At 32.1% G+C, this 17,717-nt stretch overlaps 1 protein-coding gene across 1 annotated transcript; it reads right to left on the minus strand.

Annotated features, from left to right (window-relative positions):
- Positions 1 to 7,062: 7,062 nt before the first annotated feature.
- On the minus strand, positions 7,063 to 16,075 carry LOC149772755 (alpha-1D adrenergic receptor-like). The gene is made up of 2 exons (XM_089947305.1): positions 15,788 to 16,075; positions 7,063 to 8,189 (listed from the first exon to the last, which is right to left on the minus strand). Exons 1-2 carry the CDS (start codon positions 16,014 to 16,016, stop codon positions 7,309 to 7,311), a joined length of 1,110 nt encoding a protein of 369 aa, XP_089803431.1. The 5' UTR covers positions 16,017 to 16,075; the 3' UTR covers positions 7,063 to 7,308.
- Positions 16,076 to 17,717: the final 1,642 nt, after the last annotated feature.

Here is a 17,717-nt window from a genome sequence, read left to right on the forward strand (position 1 = left end):
TATTTTGGATTCCAAAGTTAGGTTAGACTATTCTGTTGGTTGTTGGTTGTCCATATGGTCATAAAATATATATCATCGTTAAATATACCGTTACGAAATTCATCGGATGACTTTAACGTAGCTCAGACACTGCTATAACAACAGATGGCGTGAAAATATGTTCCCGGAAGCTCATTGAAAGCTAGTAAAATTTTGTTTAATTAGAGGATGTGGATAATAATTATGTAGAAGAAAAAAATCAAAGATGGTTACCAGCTTGTAATTGCAACTACATACGATTTAACAAACGACCATAAAACAACCATTCATATTAAACCAGATGGTTGCAAGAGCTTATTTAATTTTCTTGCTGAAATAGATTATACAGTTCTACTCTTTCCATTTCCTAATTTATACTTTTAACCAAATATGCAAATAACAGCAAGTAACGCTAGAATAAGTAATGGAATAATGCGCTAAGAAAAGAAACCAGAGACATGAAAGATACATGAAATAAGCTAATTTATTATGCTGATCTTTGTTCGGTTTTAAGTATAAATAAATTGGTTGGAATTGGTGATTTTTTTTCTGTCAGTAATTGTAATAACTATTATTGTTACTAATGCGTCTACCTATTATGAAGTTAATGTTTAAGAGTGATTTGTTAAATTCCAATATAATTACCGGAAAAATGATTTTCAGTTACCAAAAGTATAATCAAGACTTATTATGCTTTCGTGATTTTCCCAATTGGAACATATTTAATAGGCGATTATTTATATCTGTACTATTTTGTAAATATAAATTATAATCCACAAACTCAACTACATTTACTTCCAATGTAAGTTTTAGATAAATTAATCGTTAAACGGGTACTTGAAAGGTCATGTCTATTATTTTACATGTAAGCTTCAAATTTTGTTTATATTCAATCTAAAACATGTTTGTAAAACAAAGCTAAAGAACAAAACTAAAGTACAAAAATCATTACAAGAAAATGATTACATGATCATCCGAGATTTTCAAAGCAAAAATACGTAAGACGGAAATAAAAAAATAAACATCGAAATTAAGATAAATTAAAATGAATTAAAGTAACGGGGATGTTACTCGATGTGTTGTCATAATGTGGTTTTATGTCTGGTGTTAAAGTAAATAAATACCACATTATGTTTACATTTAAAACCGCCTACCTGATATTATAGATCATAAACAGTAGATTCAATCAAATTTTGTAAATTATAACGGATAAAAAGAATGACAATAAACAATAATTTAGAATTGCGTGATTTTAGAGCTCCTGCGTTTGTTGTAATTATATTTTCACGACTAGTATTTTGTTATACTTTCATATTGGAACAAAATATTTGAAGGAAATATTAGTACACATATATTTGAAGAGGTCAGTTGAAATAAAAATGCATTCTTTTCTCTTTTTTATTACAAAGAAGTAAACTATTGTGTTTTCTTCGGCATAAAATATTGTAAAGAAAGGACAATAAACATGAAACAGCGCATCTAATCAACAAATTATTATTCTGCACTAAGGTAGACACTTAGTTATAGTCATGAAAAAAGTTCTAAAATTATAATAGATTTAGTAATTTTGAAATTGATGAAGTAAATAGAAATCGATTATTCCAGTTTCACTATCACAATTTGTAATTGATTCATTGATATCATTGACGTTTTATAAAGCTTACACAGGAAAATTTGTTAAGTCTTTGATGCTTATTTTGAAGATATAAACAATAGAGAACACATTTCAGAAAGACAATTATATTATTTTCAGGTGGGGTAAGTCAGCAAAATCAAGACTAATTTGTTTAAAGAGATATAAAATTACGGAGATATTAGTAACAAATACAAAATCGCATGGAAAGTTTGAAACTGTGTAGACGTTTGGATGACTTGCGCTTCATTTGGGATGGATGCACCAACTACTAGTTTAGGATCACAGGAATAGAGTTAGAAATCATTATCTATCTTTCATTTTGTGGGTTTTGTGCACTTTTTACTGGAGTTTGAAACCATTTGTAAGCTGAACAGTATCGAAGAGTCTTTCGTACAGATTATGTCCTTTTGGAGAATATCCCTTGTTGCTGGTCATTTCGTTATTTACAATGAATTATAAATGGCATATAATACCTTCTTATAGTGTTGTCTTCTTTATATACAGTATCCTTTTCAGAAATATCGATGTTACTTGAAATTAAATGTTAGTGTTAGGTTTTCAAAATCTACTTCTGTGAAATATATTTTTTAATTGTTGATTGGTCAAACTTCCTTGTAAACAACGACATTACTTTGTTTTGTAAAGACTAATCGAACTATTCAATTCAGTCGCTCCGATTGTAAATGATAGATTCATAGTTTTGCAAAATTCTGATGGAATATGTTTGATTAGTTTTATTGACCATGAGAGATCTGAAACTTCGTTACGAACGTTAGTTGATTTTACGGCGCTTTCACAATCAAACCAAACTGCAACAGAGAAGGAAAAAAAAAAACACCCCAGTTTGATCTTATAATAGTAGTGTCTAATAACTGCAGGGGAACAATCTAAAGACTGTATGGCACTTTAATAATTTATCTAATCCCGATCCCTTATGTTTGTGTAGTATTATTTGATCTTAACACGATTTAAATACATTTTCTTAAAATAATTGTATTTGTCTCAGCAATTCACACTCTGCAGTCCTTGTTCAATAAGTTAGATTCTTTCGTATTTCATAAATATTTACATTTTCATTATATTGTTTTTTAACTGTATCAATACTATTATTAGGCATCAGATGGACCATGTTCATGACTTTCAATGTTACATTTCGAAGGTGTATCTTTAATTGTCATTCTTCAGTTGTACCCTGGTTTGCGTGTTAGTGTGTATACTATCAAGTGGTGTACTTTATTAAACATCCAGTTTGTGTCATTTCTTATAGGTTGCCCACAATTTGCGTGTATAGCATCAAACATTATATTAGGTATTATTTGTATCTTGTTACGACTCTATGGTCTTAAGCTAAGTAACAGAAAAGAACGAAGTATTTTAATAATCAACAAAATTATTCATTTCTCTACAAAAATGAAACGTTAAAAGAAACGTACATTAGTATGAATTAAATTTCAAATATTCCCAAAATGTCTATCAGACGCAATACGGTTTAGGGTGTTCCAAATTAATTTCATGGGTCTTCCAAATGAATCCTAGTCTTGATTGTGCTGATGAACCAATCTTCTTAATTGTGTTGATGTGATAATAATCTCGATGTAAAACACTGATAATCCAGAATGCCCTTCAATGAATTCACAATAGTCCCAAATTAGTGATTTAGTCCAAAAGTATCAATGAGCTCTTTGTAATTCCAATGAATATTTGAAATAGATATATCCGCTCAAATTGCAACTGAATACAGGGTTGATTCCAACAGATAAATGTTAAATAGGAATACAAAATTCTCATGTCAAGAACCTTTATATGAAAAATAGAACATAATAAGATGACCAGGATGAGGGTAAAACGTTAAATTCCAGAACAGCTAAGTTGTAAAAAAGATCAGCTCTTTTACTTAAATTTTAGTAACAAAAAACACCACTCACATCTGCTAGACAAGAATTTCCAAGGTGATATCCAATGTCTTAACTCATATAAAAGTGTTTATGTTTACAAACATTATCGTAAGGTTTAGTCTACACTTATGGACAAATTTTAGCAATGTAATATGTTGCTTACAAATGAAATGTTTGTTAATATAAATAGATTAAATGTTTTATTCTGGTACCAGTCTTCAGATACTCATATAAATGCCGCTTCTTTCTACAGTATTAATGGTTTTTAAAAGACAAATGTAGCAGAACTTTAACCATCCAAAATGTATCATCCTTTCTACTAGTTGTCTTTTAAAGAACGTTATATTCTATCGAAACGTCATACAGTTATTGTTTCATAATTAAACTCTATGCTCATTAATTTCCTATAAAATGATTAATGCAGGTTTTCTTTGCAATTGTTCCTTAACACTTTCTTCAATCACTGCTTTATCTCAAAAAGGTTTTAAATGTGGAGCTCATTTTCTTCATTCCGATTTTCTTTAATTAATGGAGCAACTTGTTTTACTAATACTACTGATAGCTAAATCAAAGTTATGAAATTTTATATTTACTGTGAGTTTGAAATGAACAATTTGCTATAATATTTCCACATTCATATTTAATTTTATATTTTCTGATCTCCAATAAACGTCTTAAAGTTATAATGTGCTGATTTCTTTGGTATTAGTCGCTTTTAGAGGAGAATGAATTTATGACGTTTCTTTAGGCATTATTAGTTTTTCTTACGCTCCTGTTGTAGTTAATAACCTGCTGCTTATTGATATAGCAGACTTGACTGGAAAACAACATTGGGCAGTTTTAGTTTGCAATTTGCTGCATAGGTCTGTGGGAAGTGTGGATAAATCAATCTATTGGTTTTCTAGTCTTTGTTCAGAGAACGTCTTGCTGAGAATTTGTTTTCAATTGCCATCGTCAAAAGCTACATTACATACAAATTTTCCTTCAGATGTTGGCTATAAGGGGTATTTGGATATATTAACAATGAGGGATGTTGGAACAGACAAAATTCTGCTCTATCTTGATCAAACACCTTTTACTGTTTACGATGCGCAGAAAGATGAGAATCACTTTTTTTTTGAATGTCACGTCATCTGTCTCTAAGAAAGAAATATATAATTGTTAGTTTTAGAAACCAACGAGAATGTTGAAATTTATTAAATTATTAAATTACACGAAATATGTTGAAGTTATAAATCTTGCGTGAAAATGAATACATAAATAAATATTATTATGTATATCTAATTTGCATTGTTTCTTAGTTTTTTTTTACTCGTTACAGGCTAATAATATTTGCATTTCGGAGTTGACTGCAAAATAAAGTTTATTTAATTTGTAAACAAAATGTTTATCTCAGTCAGAGTCCAGAACATTGGAAATCCCCGTACGAAATGCCGAGTCTACCTGCTGTTTTCCACATTTTATAGACTACTTTTAGTAGCTAACATTTTAATGTTAACTAAGTTTTTTTCTTGCAAACATTTTGAATCTAAAATAACGAAAGTTTGCTTCAGAAAATGCTAATTGTGACTCGAGGTCAAATACATGACTATATTAACTTGGTTATCTATAAATTATTCATTTGTTCTGTAGAATCTAAGCAGAACCAGTTGTATTATTATTGGGCTCAGTATTTAATTTGGGATGGAATAAATTTATTCAAATAATATAATTGAAGGTATCCTTCTCTGAAAATACAAAATGCTAAAAACATAGATTGGTTGGAAATAGATATCAATTCTGAGCAGATTCAGTTGAATTATTATTGCATCCAATATTTAATTTTGCGTTGGAATATATTTATTTAAATTATTTAATTGAAGGTATTCTTCTCTGGAAATATTAAATTCTTTGAAAAACGTCATTCGTGCAAATAGAGACTAGGATGTATAGTGAAATTCAAATAATGATATATTCTTCGATTGTTTTATCGTGATTTAACAAGAGACTTGGCACATCAATACGACAAAGCCCTCACAGAAGCATCATCACTTCCAGAGTTGGATTTAGTTTAGAATAGCACTAATGTTTAATCAGAACAGTAATAACTAGAACATGTGTTCGACATTTAATTTTTATTTATGACTTAATTCACAATACCGCAAGCGATATTTGTTTACATTTTCACTTTGTATTTTTGGGAAATAAATTGTTTGTGAAACTTGGCAAAACTGTTTGGTTTTCGCTCTGTTCGATTAAGTATTTTAAAACCATATAGTCCTTATATATATATATATATATATATATATATATATATATATATATATATATATATATATATATATATATATATATATATATATATATATAAATATATATAAATTATAAAATAAACAACACCAACACGTAGAATGTGTGACCGGTTTCGCTTTAATGCTTCATCAGACTTGTAAAGCAAGTGTTAAATCGCTACATGAAAGCAAACCCACACTTGCTTATAAAAGGACTAAAAATCTGAAAGATTTCCTAACTAATTCCAAATTAGAAAAACCATCATATAAAATAGGATCATCAACTAAATGTAATAGACCTAGATGTTTACACTGTTCATTTATTAATGAAAATACTTCTTTCTATAGTAATAATACGAAAGAAATTTTTAATATGCGTTGTGACATTAATTGTGCAACATCAAATGTTATTTATTTGATAACGTGCAAAAAATGTGGCATCCAATATGTTGGACAAACCAGTCAACAAATATCTAAACGTATGAACCAACATAGATCAGATATAAAAAATTATATCGATCAATCATTTTCATCTCATGTTGCCGCATATTTTAACAAAAATTCCCATACATTGCAAGATTTCTCCTTCCAACCTATTGTTAAAGCTGATTCTGAAATGGAACGTCTACTAAAGGAAACCTATTGGATTCACCGTCTTAATACGATATATCCAAAAGGTCTAAATTCAAAAACACTATATGACATTTAGTAATTTTTTATTAATTTTTAATTTTTTTTTTTTTTCTGAATTATGTCCCCTTTTACAATTAGATATGAATATTTCATATTATTTTACTGTGCAGAAAATCTTAATTGGTAAAAGTATAATCTAATAACATAAAAATATGTTTACTAGTTCTTTAAAAATGAAATTGGATTTGTAATTAATTATCAGTATAACATGATTAATTATTTATAAAATACTTGATAGTAACCGTAATGCACACCATATTTGTATTATATTTTTATTAAATAAATTGAGTTCTGATAACCACTTTCACAGCTATAAAAATTATACTAGTGTATATGTTGATTACATTTATCTTCGTATTTTTTTTTTTTGTGTAATTTATTTTCTTTTCTACTAATAAGCGTGTATTATACATAATACTAATGTTACTAAAACTGTTTATCTCTATTTGTTAATAAATGGTATGTATAGGGAACATATACAATTTATATATGTTTCTCTATTTATATTCATTTTTGAAGGCTATAACGATAATCCAATTATTCCATATTACCGTTTTATGCTATTAATATAGTCATTGCATTTGACAGATATAATTTTGAAATGTCATCTTTTGTGCAATGTACAAAGCTATGTTTTGGGTTTCTCGTAGTTTCGTTCTTGATGAGAGGAACAAAGCATGGTACTGTTGTTAATGAATAGCCGCCGTTGAAATACTTGTATGGTATTCAGCTTTAGTCAATGGCAGCACCATGTATTGAAAGTAAAGATGAGGTTTAAAATGCTGATTTAAAATCACTATTGTATACGGCGTGCAGGTTTCCTTCTTTTACAGTCACAATAAAGGCGTTTGAATGCGGCACCAAACTGTTTATTCATGATTCCGTAGATAATTGGATTACAGCAACTGTTGAAGTAACCGACCATAAGGGTAAAAACATGAAAACTTCTGGGAACACCATCTACATGAAAAATGGACAGCATCATGCTAATACAGTATGGAAACCAACAGATGAAAAATATAACGAGTACCACAATCAAAGACGCTGTCAATCGGTTTTCTTGGGCTTCCTTCCGCTGTTTTTGAAGCTTGACTAAAAATAATTTGGCACCCAGTTTGGTCACAGTTTTTGTGTAATTATTTGGTTCTCCTGCTGAAAGAGTTTCTGGACCGTCTTTTTTGGTGTCAACCCTATTCACAGTTGACTCTCTTGAAACATTTCGGTCATTTTCATGTTTGAAGAACCTTAAAAATGCTTGACTATTTGCATGCAGTTTCATTTTACACTTGACATTTTTTGCCTGATCAACAGGTGTACCATCTGAAACATTGTGGTCTTGAGTTTGATTCATATTAACAGAATGGATATCAAAACACTCTTCTAATTTGATGTCAAAAGTTTCTTGAGCCTGATCCAAAGCCTGCAGTGGAGTCGTGGTTGACACCGGAATTTGCGGAACGACTTTCATTCGGCTGGCACGGACTCTGCGGAAGATCAGGATATTGCAGAATGTCATGACAGTAAAAGGCACACCAAAACACGCTCCTATCATAAAAAAGGCGTAGGCTTTGTCCTTCGTCCAGTCACAGAAACAGAAATGCTGCATCGGGATATAGGAGTACTGGGCCCATCCGTAAAGAGGTGGTGAGGACAGCAGGGCAGACATGCTGATCACGCCTAAAATAGAAAAATAACCAAGATCAAGCGATACATCTCCAGCTGATATTGCGGAATAAAAATAGAAATTGCTAACAATTTTAGTCCGCAGTGCTATACAATATTCACGCCCTTGTACATACAATTATGACGTTTACTCACAGCTATGAACAACCTTAATGCTCCATTCCCTTTGAAATAAATTGTTGGATGAAATCGCACATTTACTTATTCATAAGAATTGTTTTTACAATTTGTTGAATCATGACATCAATAATTTGTTGTTTGACAAACATTTAAACTATGAACTTGCCATCCCTTGTCACTGGGTAAAGCTGTATGTTTATAAGTGCTGAATATGTATCACAATCCTGAAACGTCTGTGAAAGTGCTTTCAACGAGGAGATTGAGACAAGCAACCAGAGAAGGCTTACTCTTTTCAAGTAAAGACGGGGTCAACATTCCATTACATTTCTCAGTTGTATGTGTGTGAAAAACCTCTTTGGCAGCCAGGTATAAAGATACTTAAAGAGGAATTGTTTACAGAGTGTTTTAAAAATTTACACGTAATATAAGCTATCACGTTAGAGTGTATGGACGCGATAATTCTCGGGATTGATCACTGGTACTCAATATCATTACGTCATATGCTAATCAATCTTATTACGTTATATGATTATCGATCTTAATACGTCATATAATAATAATAATAATGATAATGATAATGATAATAATAATAATAATAATAACGAAGACTTTGTATAGCGCCTAATCCTTAGAAGCTCTAAGCACTTTACAACACTAGACAGCACATTTAAGATAAAAAACATATAATGATATGATTACAATAACAAACACCATGAAATTAGAAAATATAAAAAAACATGCTGAGAGTAATTAAGGTAGGAAACATTATTAGGTCTTTAAGTTTGTTCTTGCAGTCGAAATAAGTGAGCTTTGAGAGCACTCTTGAATGGGATTACTGTGTCTTTGTGTCTAAGTTCAGTGGGCAATTCATTCCACGTTGCTGGGCCCTGGTATGCAAAAGAACGCTGTCCACATGACTTTTGTTTTCATAGTGGGAATAATGAGTATACGATTGTCAGAAGAGAAGCGTACTTATTTTGCTGGTGTGTACACATGGGTGAGGTCGTATAGATATGTTGGACTAGAGTCCGACAGTGAAATGTAGTACAGAGAACAAATTGTGTGTTTGATTCTGGATCGAATGGATAGCCAGTGTAGGGTACGGAGCAGCGGGTAGGTGTGCTCTGATTGTGGTACTCTGAGTATGATCCGAGTAGCTGAGTTTTGTACTTTGTGAAGTTTCTGGAGCAGATATTGAGATGAACCAGACAGAATTGAATTACAATAGTCCAGTCTTGAAAGTACTAATGAACACACAAGTGTTTTAGATATGATAATCAATCTTATTACATTATATGATAATCAATCTTGTTACATTATATGATAATCAGTCTTATTACGTCATATGATAAATATAGGTTACTGCATTTGTATGGGAAAATAAGAACGAGTTTTCGAATGGAAATACTGCATGATCTTGGGAGTGTAGTATATGCATCTGACAAAACGAGTTCATATTTTCTAATACAAATGCATTAACCTTTCTATTATATGCTAATTTTTTTTTAGTTCTATATAATGCTTAATTATATTAAAAAAGTACACTACAAGAAACCAGCTAACTGATTGTATGCCGTATTTCAAGCAAAATACACAAGCGCAAACTCATAATTACACAACCACAACATTATTACTGCGCACAACTCCACCCAGATAAATTTCATCTTAATCGCGAAAGAAAATGGCGTGTCTAGTTATATTGAAATCTGGAGTAATATTGTGAAGGAATGCGCATTGGAACAACTTTTCCATTTGATCTGGAATGAATAGATTTTGCTACTTTCTTCGATTCTACGAAATTTCTTGATTAATGACTAAATTTATATGTGACATGTTCACATAAAATACATCGGCTTAAAGAAGCGAGAGAGATGCGTGTTGATATTTGCAAATGTGTTTCTGTTTCTGTCACTGAATGTTTGAAATCATAATGTGGGAAAAATATGAAATCTTTCAAATGTAATTATCAAATGCTTATTTCATTTTGAGTGCGGTAAGGAAGATGTAATTGCACTTATATGCGAAATTACAGTACAATTTCGAAATGTGTAATCAAGATTGAGGACCTATGACATGGCTCATGTAATTCGGGTTTTCAGAACTAAGAAACTACATTTTGTGGAAATACAGGATGTAAAACTGTATGTATATTGTTTTGCCATTTTTATTAGCAGCTAAAGAAGACAGTAGATAACTTTTTACTTGTATGTTATTTGTAAGGATCCTTTCTTGCGTCTGTTGTATAGCTACCTGAAATCCGAATGCAGGAAGACTGACCAGAGCATCATATATGGTAGTTTACATTTTGTAAATTTGTTTTACCTCCCTCAAGTTTATGGTGAAATGGAACTTAATTTAGTTTATAGCTTTATAACACCGAGTTCTTGAATGAGAAAGTCGAGCTATAAATTTATCAGGCACTTTTTTCAAAATATGCATGTCATCTACAACTCTTTTCCTTGTAAATTTATTGCGCCGGTGAACACAATTTGAACTGAATTAAAACCACGTAATCATGTATTGCACGTTATTGATCGTAAATAAAATGGTAATTACTGTTATAAATTTCAACACTAAAGTAGTTTTATCAGAGTTTGTTCATTCCTGATTGTTCAGTGATTTTCACATTTCACATGATTTGCCGTCACAAAACAAGCAGCGGAAATCTATTGATAGCTGTTTAATTTAACAATGGAAGCCGAACACTAAACTGAGTCAAGAAAAGCAGACGATGGGTCTAATCTTTCTTAGTTCCGGCTATCGCAGTTTTCTTTTCCTCGACACGAAGCGTTTTCATTGTGAGATCGTGCCCATTCAAACCGGGTATACCGGAGCATTAAATTTTCTCACAACTCAAACTCTTTCAGAATATATAGATGCTATTTCTTCTATAATCACATATTACAATTAACTCAAAAACGAAGATGAAAGAAAGACCATGTATGGCGGTTCTGATGCGCCTCGTTGTCATGTTATCTATATAATGTGACGTACAAAATGTGACACCTTGTCCAGCCCTGAGCCCCATATATGCAAAAAAAAAAAAAAAAAAAAAGGATTCTTTTCGTTTAACTCCTACATGTTATGTAAACTCTTCACATTCTTCACAAAAGCCACTGCAGAAAGCTTGCATTATAAATGGCTGTGTCGTAATTATCAAAGCATACGATGTTGTAGGTTTTATTTTATCACCAAATGTAAAGCGTTGAGGCAGTGATATTATTTTTTCAAAGAAATGGTGCCCTCTGAAAGAAATATGTGGAACACACTTCTTCGCAGGCCTCGTGTAAATTAACACTAATTTCGTCAATATTTCTTGGGTCGGCTAGATAAGGAGCTCGCAGTGAATATTGACCGAGTATAACAAACCCGAATAATTGCCAGATCAAGGTAAGTGTAATCAAATTATCAATAATAACACATATGACTCAAATGACGGCAATCCATCAAGACCTGAATGGCTAGTACCTTATCATAAAACTTCAATTTCTTACGAGTGACTTTGCTGAAAGGAAACACTATGTATGTATGTATGTATGTATGTGTGTGTGTGTATGTATGTATGTATGTATGTATGTATGTATTTTGTTGCCTAATCCTATATAATCCAGTATGGCTTGCAATCTTACTGAACAATTTCTTTAATATCCTAACTATGTCTTTGGAATAATAATTGTTGTAGAAAATAATCTTTTGAATATAAATGTCAAGCTGCGAACGTTTTAACATTGTAAATATCCAACATGTTGTAAATAATCTTAGCTACAGTGTTTACAATGGTTTCGGCATGAGCTGATATCATGCTTCAACTTCAACTTAAAATAAAATAAATCCAATAACAATCACGCTTTATCAGTTATCAATATTCCATTCCTTGGCCTAGAATCTTTCTCATACTTTAGGAGTATTTATTTTCCTTCGTAGTGAATAATTGTGTAATGGTATAGGTTAATGGAAGAATAATCCATTCATTTGGTCCTTCAATATGCATTAGCAGAGTCGAACAGAGAAACAAACATAATCAAATCAGACGTAATTACACTGCAAATAGTTGCCTGAAATTTGACAGTCTTATCATCTCACGCACGACTTGCAAATTTGCAACTAGAAATATACGATTTTCAGCAAGTCGTGCGCATCTGAAATAGTTTGCACTTATTATATACAATAACATGAACGGACGCAAGCTGTTAAACATATCCAAAGTTGTTATCTATTGTTATTTTATAGTAATGTGGAAATGAAAAGGAATAATAATACAGAGAAAGTCAACATACGGTAGCTCCATCGACTGCTCATACGCATAGAACGTCACCTACACAGTCATATGACCTGTCTACCTAAATGTGATCACATCATCTGTTGTGTTCTAGATGGAAATATGAGTAAAGTCAATGTACCCAAAATGAGTGCCTGATGTTATGTCCAAGAACCTTTGACCTCATTGGTCTCGTTACAACCAACGTAGTATATTAGCTTGTTATGCAGACATTATTAAAATTATGTATTCATATGCTACGGTTTACACCTGAGCCTCACAGTTTATCTGTTCTTCCTGCAATCAAACTATTCAACTTTACATAGATCAGCTATCCATTTCATATCAGCTCGTGGAATATGGAGCTTGAATTTATTTCGCTCGATAAATAAAGAGAAAAAACCAACCATAGCAATAACGACATCGTCAGCGGCAACAACAAGAAAAAAGACAACAATCAAAATATCGCAACCAAATAATTAGAGAATACTTAATCTAATAGTATGACCTTTTATGGCTGATCAATTCCAAAACTGATAGTTTTGTAAACATCCTGTTTCTCAAACGAAGCTCTCTAGCAATGATTCGTTGTGTATGTCAGGAAACGTCTACAACATGTACGTACGATTTACTACAGTGAATAGATGAGTACGAGCTGCAGGACAGTAAAAGCAGATTTGATAGGACCAAGGTCAAGCTCGTCTGATGTATCACGGCACATACTCAATGTTTGCACTGGCCATACTTTGTCCTGGGACTCAGTAAAAATCTTTGTTACCAGCCTGGTCTGAGCGTATGGTTAAAGACTCCATATACATCCGTGCACACAAACCGACGCTGAACAGTGGCGGGGTACGTTACAATCTGCCTCGTATCTGGGACAATTTGTTAACATCATTTACTATTCACTATGACGATGATAACAGATGCATTGATATTTTGTCAAGAGCTTCACGTTAGTTTCCTATATGTATTGTGTATGTGATTTAAATGTGAAAACATTACATAATGTTACTAATACTACACAGTTACGTTTTCAACAATGTCCAAATTTATCATAATGTTCCGCTCTAGACTTTTAAGTTATCATGTGGGAATTCTTGTTATGAAAAGAAGACTAAATATACCTTGAGTAGGTCTAACAATTGTTTATATCTGAATTATGGGAGTTGATTTGGGTTTGAGATAACACGGTTAAGCCTTGTGTCTGATATGCTGATTTGTTGTTGAGAGTACACAGTTAGACCTTGCGTCTGAGGTGGGCTTTACAGTTTCGTATTTTGCAGAAACGTTTAACGAAAAAGAATTTCTCAGGGTCTCTTCACTGGTTACACAGGCTATTTAAAAAGACATTGATTTTCTAAGGTATTTTTCAAAGAACTTTTAATTCCCTTTACTTTCGTGTATAATTGATGCGTGTAATATGGGTTAGAGATTATACAGCTTGGCCTTACTTCAGATGTGCATTTCTAGAAAATTGCTAGCTCCACTTGGTCATCTTCACTTTCTGAGCTTAAGAGCTAAATTGTTAAAAAATGAGCCGATAACTTTCTTTAATACATTTTATATATCTTGTAATTCATTCATTGCACTTTCAGAAGATGGTATTCTATACTTTAGCAAAATTCATTTTCCCTATTCCAAAAGCTGCTAAAAATAGTGTACTTTGGACTAATTCATGCTGATTTTTTGAACACAAGGAACCATTCATTTTAGTTAGCAGTGTGCGTAGGTTATGTACAATTTTCACAAGTACAATATCCCAAGAAATGTCAGCCACATTACATCAAGGTATCATACAGGTATAACAGCATTCTCTCCACTGTTCATGCTTCAAATACAAAAAAGTTCACCTTACATACGTCACTCTCTCAAGTGCACATATTAAATGGTGGGCGCCCTCTGATATGCATCTCGTGGAAGATTGCTACCTCTTCATTGCTACTTTTACTTCCAGAACTTCAGGGGTAAATTATAACAAGAGAGCTCATTATTTTATTTAGATTTTGGATATTTTCAAACTTCAAAAGTTAATTATAGAATTGAGGTCTAAATACACCACATAAACGCCGATAATTATGTGCAACTAGTTCTACATTATCTGCATGCTTCTTCAGGCAAAATATGTTTTTGAAAGAAAGAGCTGACGTCTTTATGTGTTAAAATAACAATTACGTCATGAGCGTGACGTCATAAATGGCATGCATCATAATATATATATATATATATATATATATATATATATATATATATATATATATATATATATATATATATATATATATATATATATATATATATTACAGGATTGAGTCTCTAATAAAAACTGAACAGTAAAATAATAAAATAGTGACAGTGATACATACAGTGTTTATAAAGGATATACAACATATCATTTTTATAATTACTATTTTATACAGTTTGATATAGTGCCTTGTTATTGGGGCTGTTATGATAGATAGTATCTAACTTACGAATCCAATAACTTTCTTTTATCAGCCTATTCATTTCTCCATGCACAATATCTATTAGCATAAGAGAAAAATCGAGTAGAGAGTGATTATTTGCATTAAAATGTATTATATATTAGAGGAGAATTGAGGATATCTATAACATTTTTTTTGCATGAAACCGATGATTATTTATTCTCTTAGAAACTTGTTGAAGTGTTTGTCCAACATATTGCATGTTACATTTCTTTTACAGGTTATCAAATAAATCACATTAGTTGATACGCAGTTAGTGTTATAACGTAGAGAAAATACTTCTTTTGCATTGGTGCTACTAAAATAAGTAAAAATGGTCGTTTTCTCAGTTCGAAATAAGAATTATATGACTCATATTGTGATGAATTGTTGATACGAACCGTTGATACGAATCGTTGATACGAGTCGTTGATATTAAATTGTTTCAAAGGCACTCAGGTTTTGGACCAATGTCTGTGAAAATGATTGATTATACTGGTCTTTTGTCGTATACCACTTTTTCTACGTAACGGCGTCATTGAAGCTTTATTGCTTCATGCCATTATTCCAAGTAGTGTAAGGGGAGTATGGACAATAACTTGGTTCTGATGGACGGACGGATGACTGTCAACAGGCCATGTCATAAATTCTTCTGGTTTATGATCAGTAGGGCTAGATTTAAACTAATCAGAGAGAGAGAGAGAGAGAGAGAGAGAGAGAGAGAGAGAGAGAGAGAGAGAGAGATTTACCAGTGATCATGATTGCTGCATTTCTTTTGGTATAGATGCTCTTGTGTGAAGTAGATCTGCAAACCATTGTGTAACGATTGATGCTAATGTTACAAAGGGACATAACGCTGGTAACAAGCGTTAACATATTAATGTATCCCGAGACTATGCAAGTTGTTTCGGAAAAATCCCAAGATCCCCTGATAATTGCATACACTGTCAGAGGCATGTTTGTGATTGACACTAACATGTCCGCACCGGACAAACTTAAAATGAAAGCGTTTGTGATCGTCCTTAGGGAACGTGACCTGCAGATAATGATCCAAAGGGATGTATTTCCGATTATAGAACATACGCATATAAGGCTGAGAAAAAGTGCATCAATAACTCGTAATGAGAGGGGTGTTTCGTTGATGAAGACCGAGTTTCCATTCTTCAGTGCATCGCTTTGATTCATTATTCATCATTCACCTAAGGATAACGAGATCTGATTAACTGACTAATCTGTAGAAATGCTTCTCATCTGTTATTTTACAGCTAACAAACTCATGTCTATCACGAAGTATATTTGTCACTAGTGCTTTGGTATTACTGCTACAACTGTATAATCATGGAAGGCGTTGTTGTGCGTATCCAAAGAGTCGATGTAGCTTGCCTGCAAAAGGAACCCACAAGTTAAGTAATCAAACTGGGAAATAAAGCCAAAAAAATTCGTTAAGAAAAGACGAAAGCTATACTGAACTACGAAGAGTTGTCATAACATTCAAAACGCTATATTGCAATCCCAATGTTTTGGATCGATTGAATTTCTTTAAGGAAAATATGCCACCAAATAGACATTCAGATGGTGCGATTCTTTTCGAAAATTCAGAAACAGATAACTTTAAAATTATGCAAGTTTTTATAAAAACAAGTAAAATTTCTGGAAAAGTAATGTATGCTAATTTAAACGCCCTTCAAGGTATCTGAGGTACCAAAAAATTAAATAAAACGTGCTAATAGTTATTAATCTAGTAATTTGCTGGTGATATGCATTGATCTGGAATTGAAGAAGTTTCTAGACATACAATTATATACTCCAATATATTTTGGCATTGACTCATATTCGGTATATTGGTCTGGTGGCTGGCATGGATTCGTGTGATTTATATTTGTTTTGTGGTTTGTAATTTCATCAAACAGCCTGCCTCATTTGCATTTTCATGTCACTTTTAGACATCTAATTTAAACACATGCTGACATCCCCCATGGAATCTGCAAATCTCGTTAATATTTTTATTATAAAAGACAACATTGGGCAATTATATGACACAGTATATATTCAAAAGAAGATCTACAAAGGGCCCATACAGCACATACTATGAAACTTGGGGAAGTATGCAAAACGTTGTTTTTCCGTAAGAGAAGAATAACAGCAAACGATAATGTAATCTTCTATCAAGGTTTAGATTTAGAAGTTACTTGTGTTTCCCAGAACCGTCTTTACAACAGGAGATTCTTTGACACTTTTTCAGCAGACATCAGGTGTATAAGGGTATATAAGGTAAGTGGTACAATATTACCTTTGCTACATACTAATACCACCAATTATTAATAATAGATCAGAAGAATGTTAAGCAAATCATGTTAAGCAATATCTTACAAATATTCTTGGTGTTAAAAAATCTGTTCCAAATGATTTTCTTCACAAAGAATTAGGGAGGACACGTTGCAGCTATAAGTACACCCACATTCTGAAATAATCAGGCAAGCCCCTATATTGATATATCTGTCATAAAAAACAAAGCTAATGGTAACTTACATAAAAGTCCATCGGGGAACGAAATCTTGAGTATCGATAGCATTTTGTTTACGAAACAGATTTGGCTTAGGAACACGTGGATAAACCAAGCTGTTGGGAACATAAAGGGTTTTCGTCTGTCTGGTCAATCAAAGTCTAGCAAAACAGTAT

The sequence above is a fragment of the Sinohyriopsis cumingii genome, unplaced genomic scaffold (assembly GCF_028554795.1).
Source record: "Sinohyriopsis cumingii isolate HCF-2022 unplaced genomic scaffold, ASM2855479v2 utg001176l, whole genome shotgun sequence".
NCBI classification, from domain to species: Eukaryota; Metazoa; Mollusca; class Bivalvia; order Unionida; family Unionidae; genus Sinohyriopsis; species Sinohyriopsis cumingii.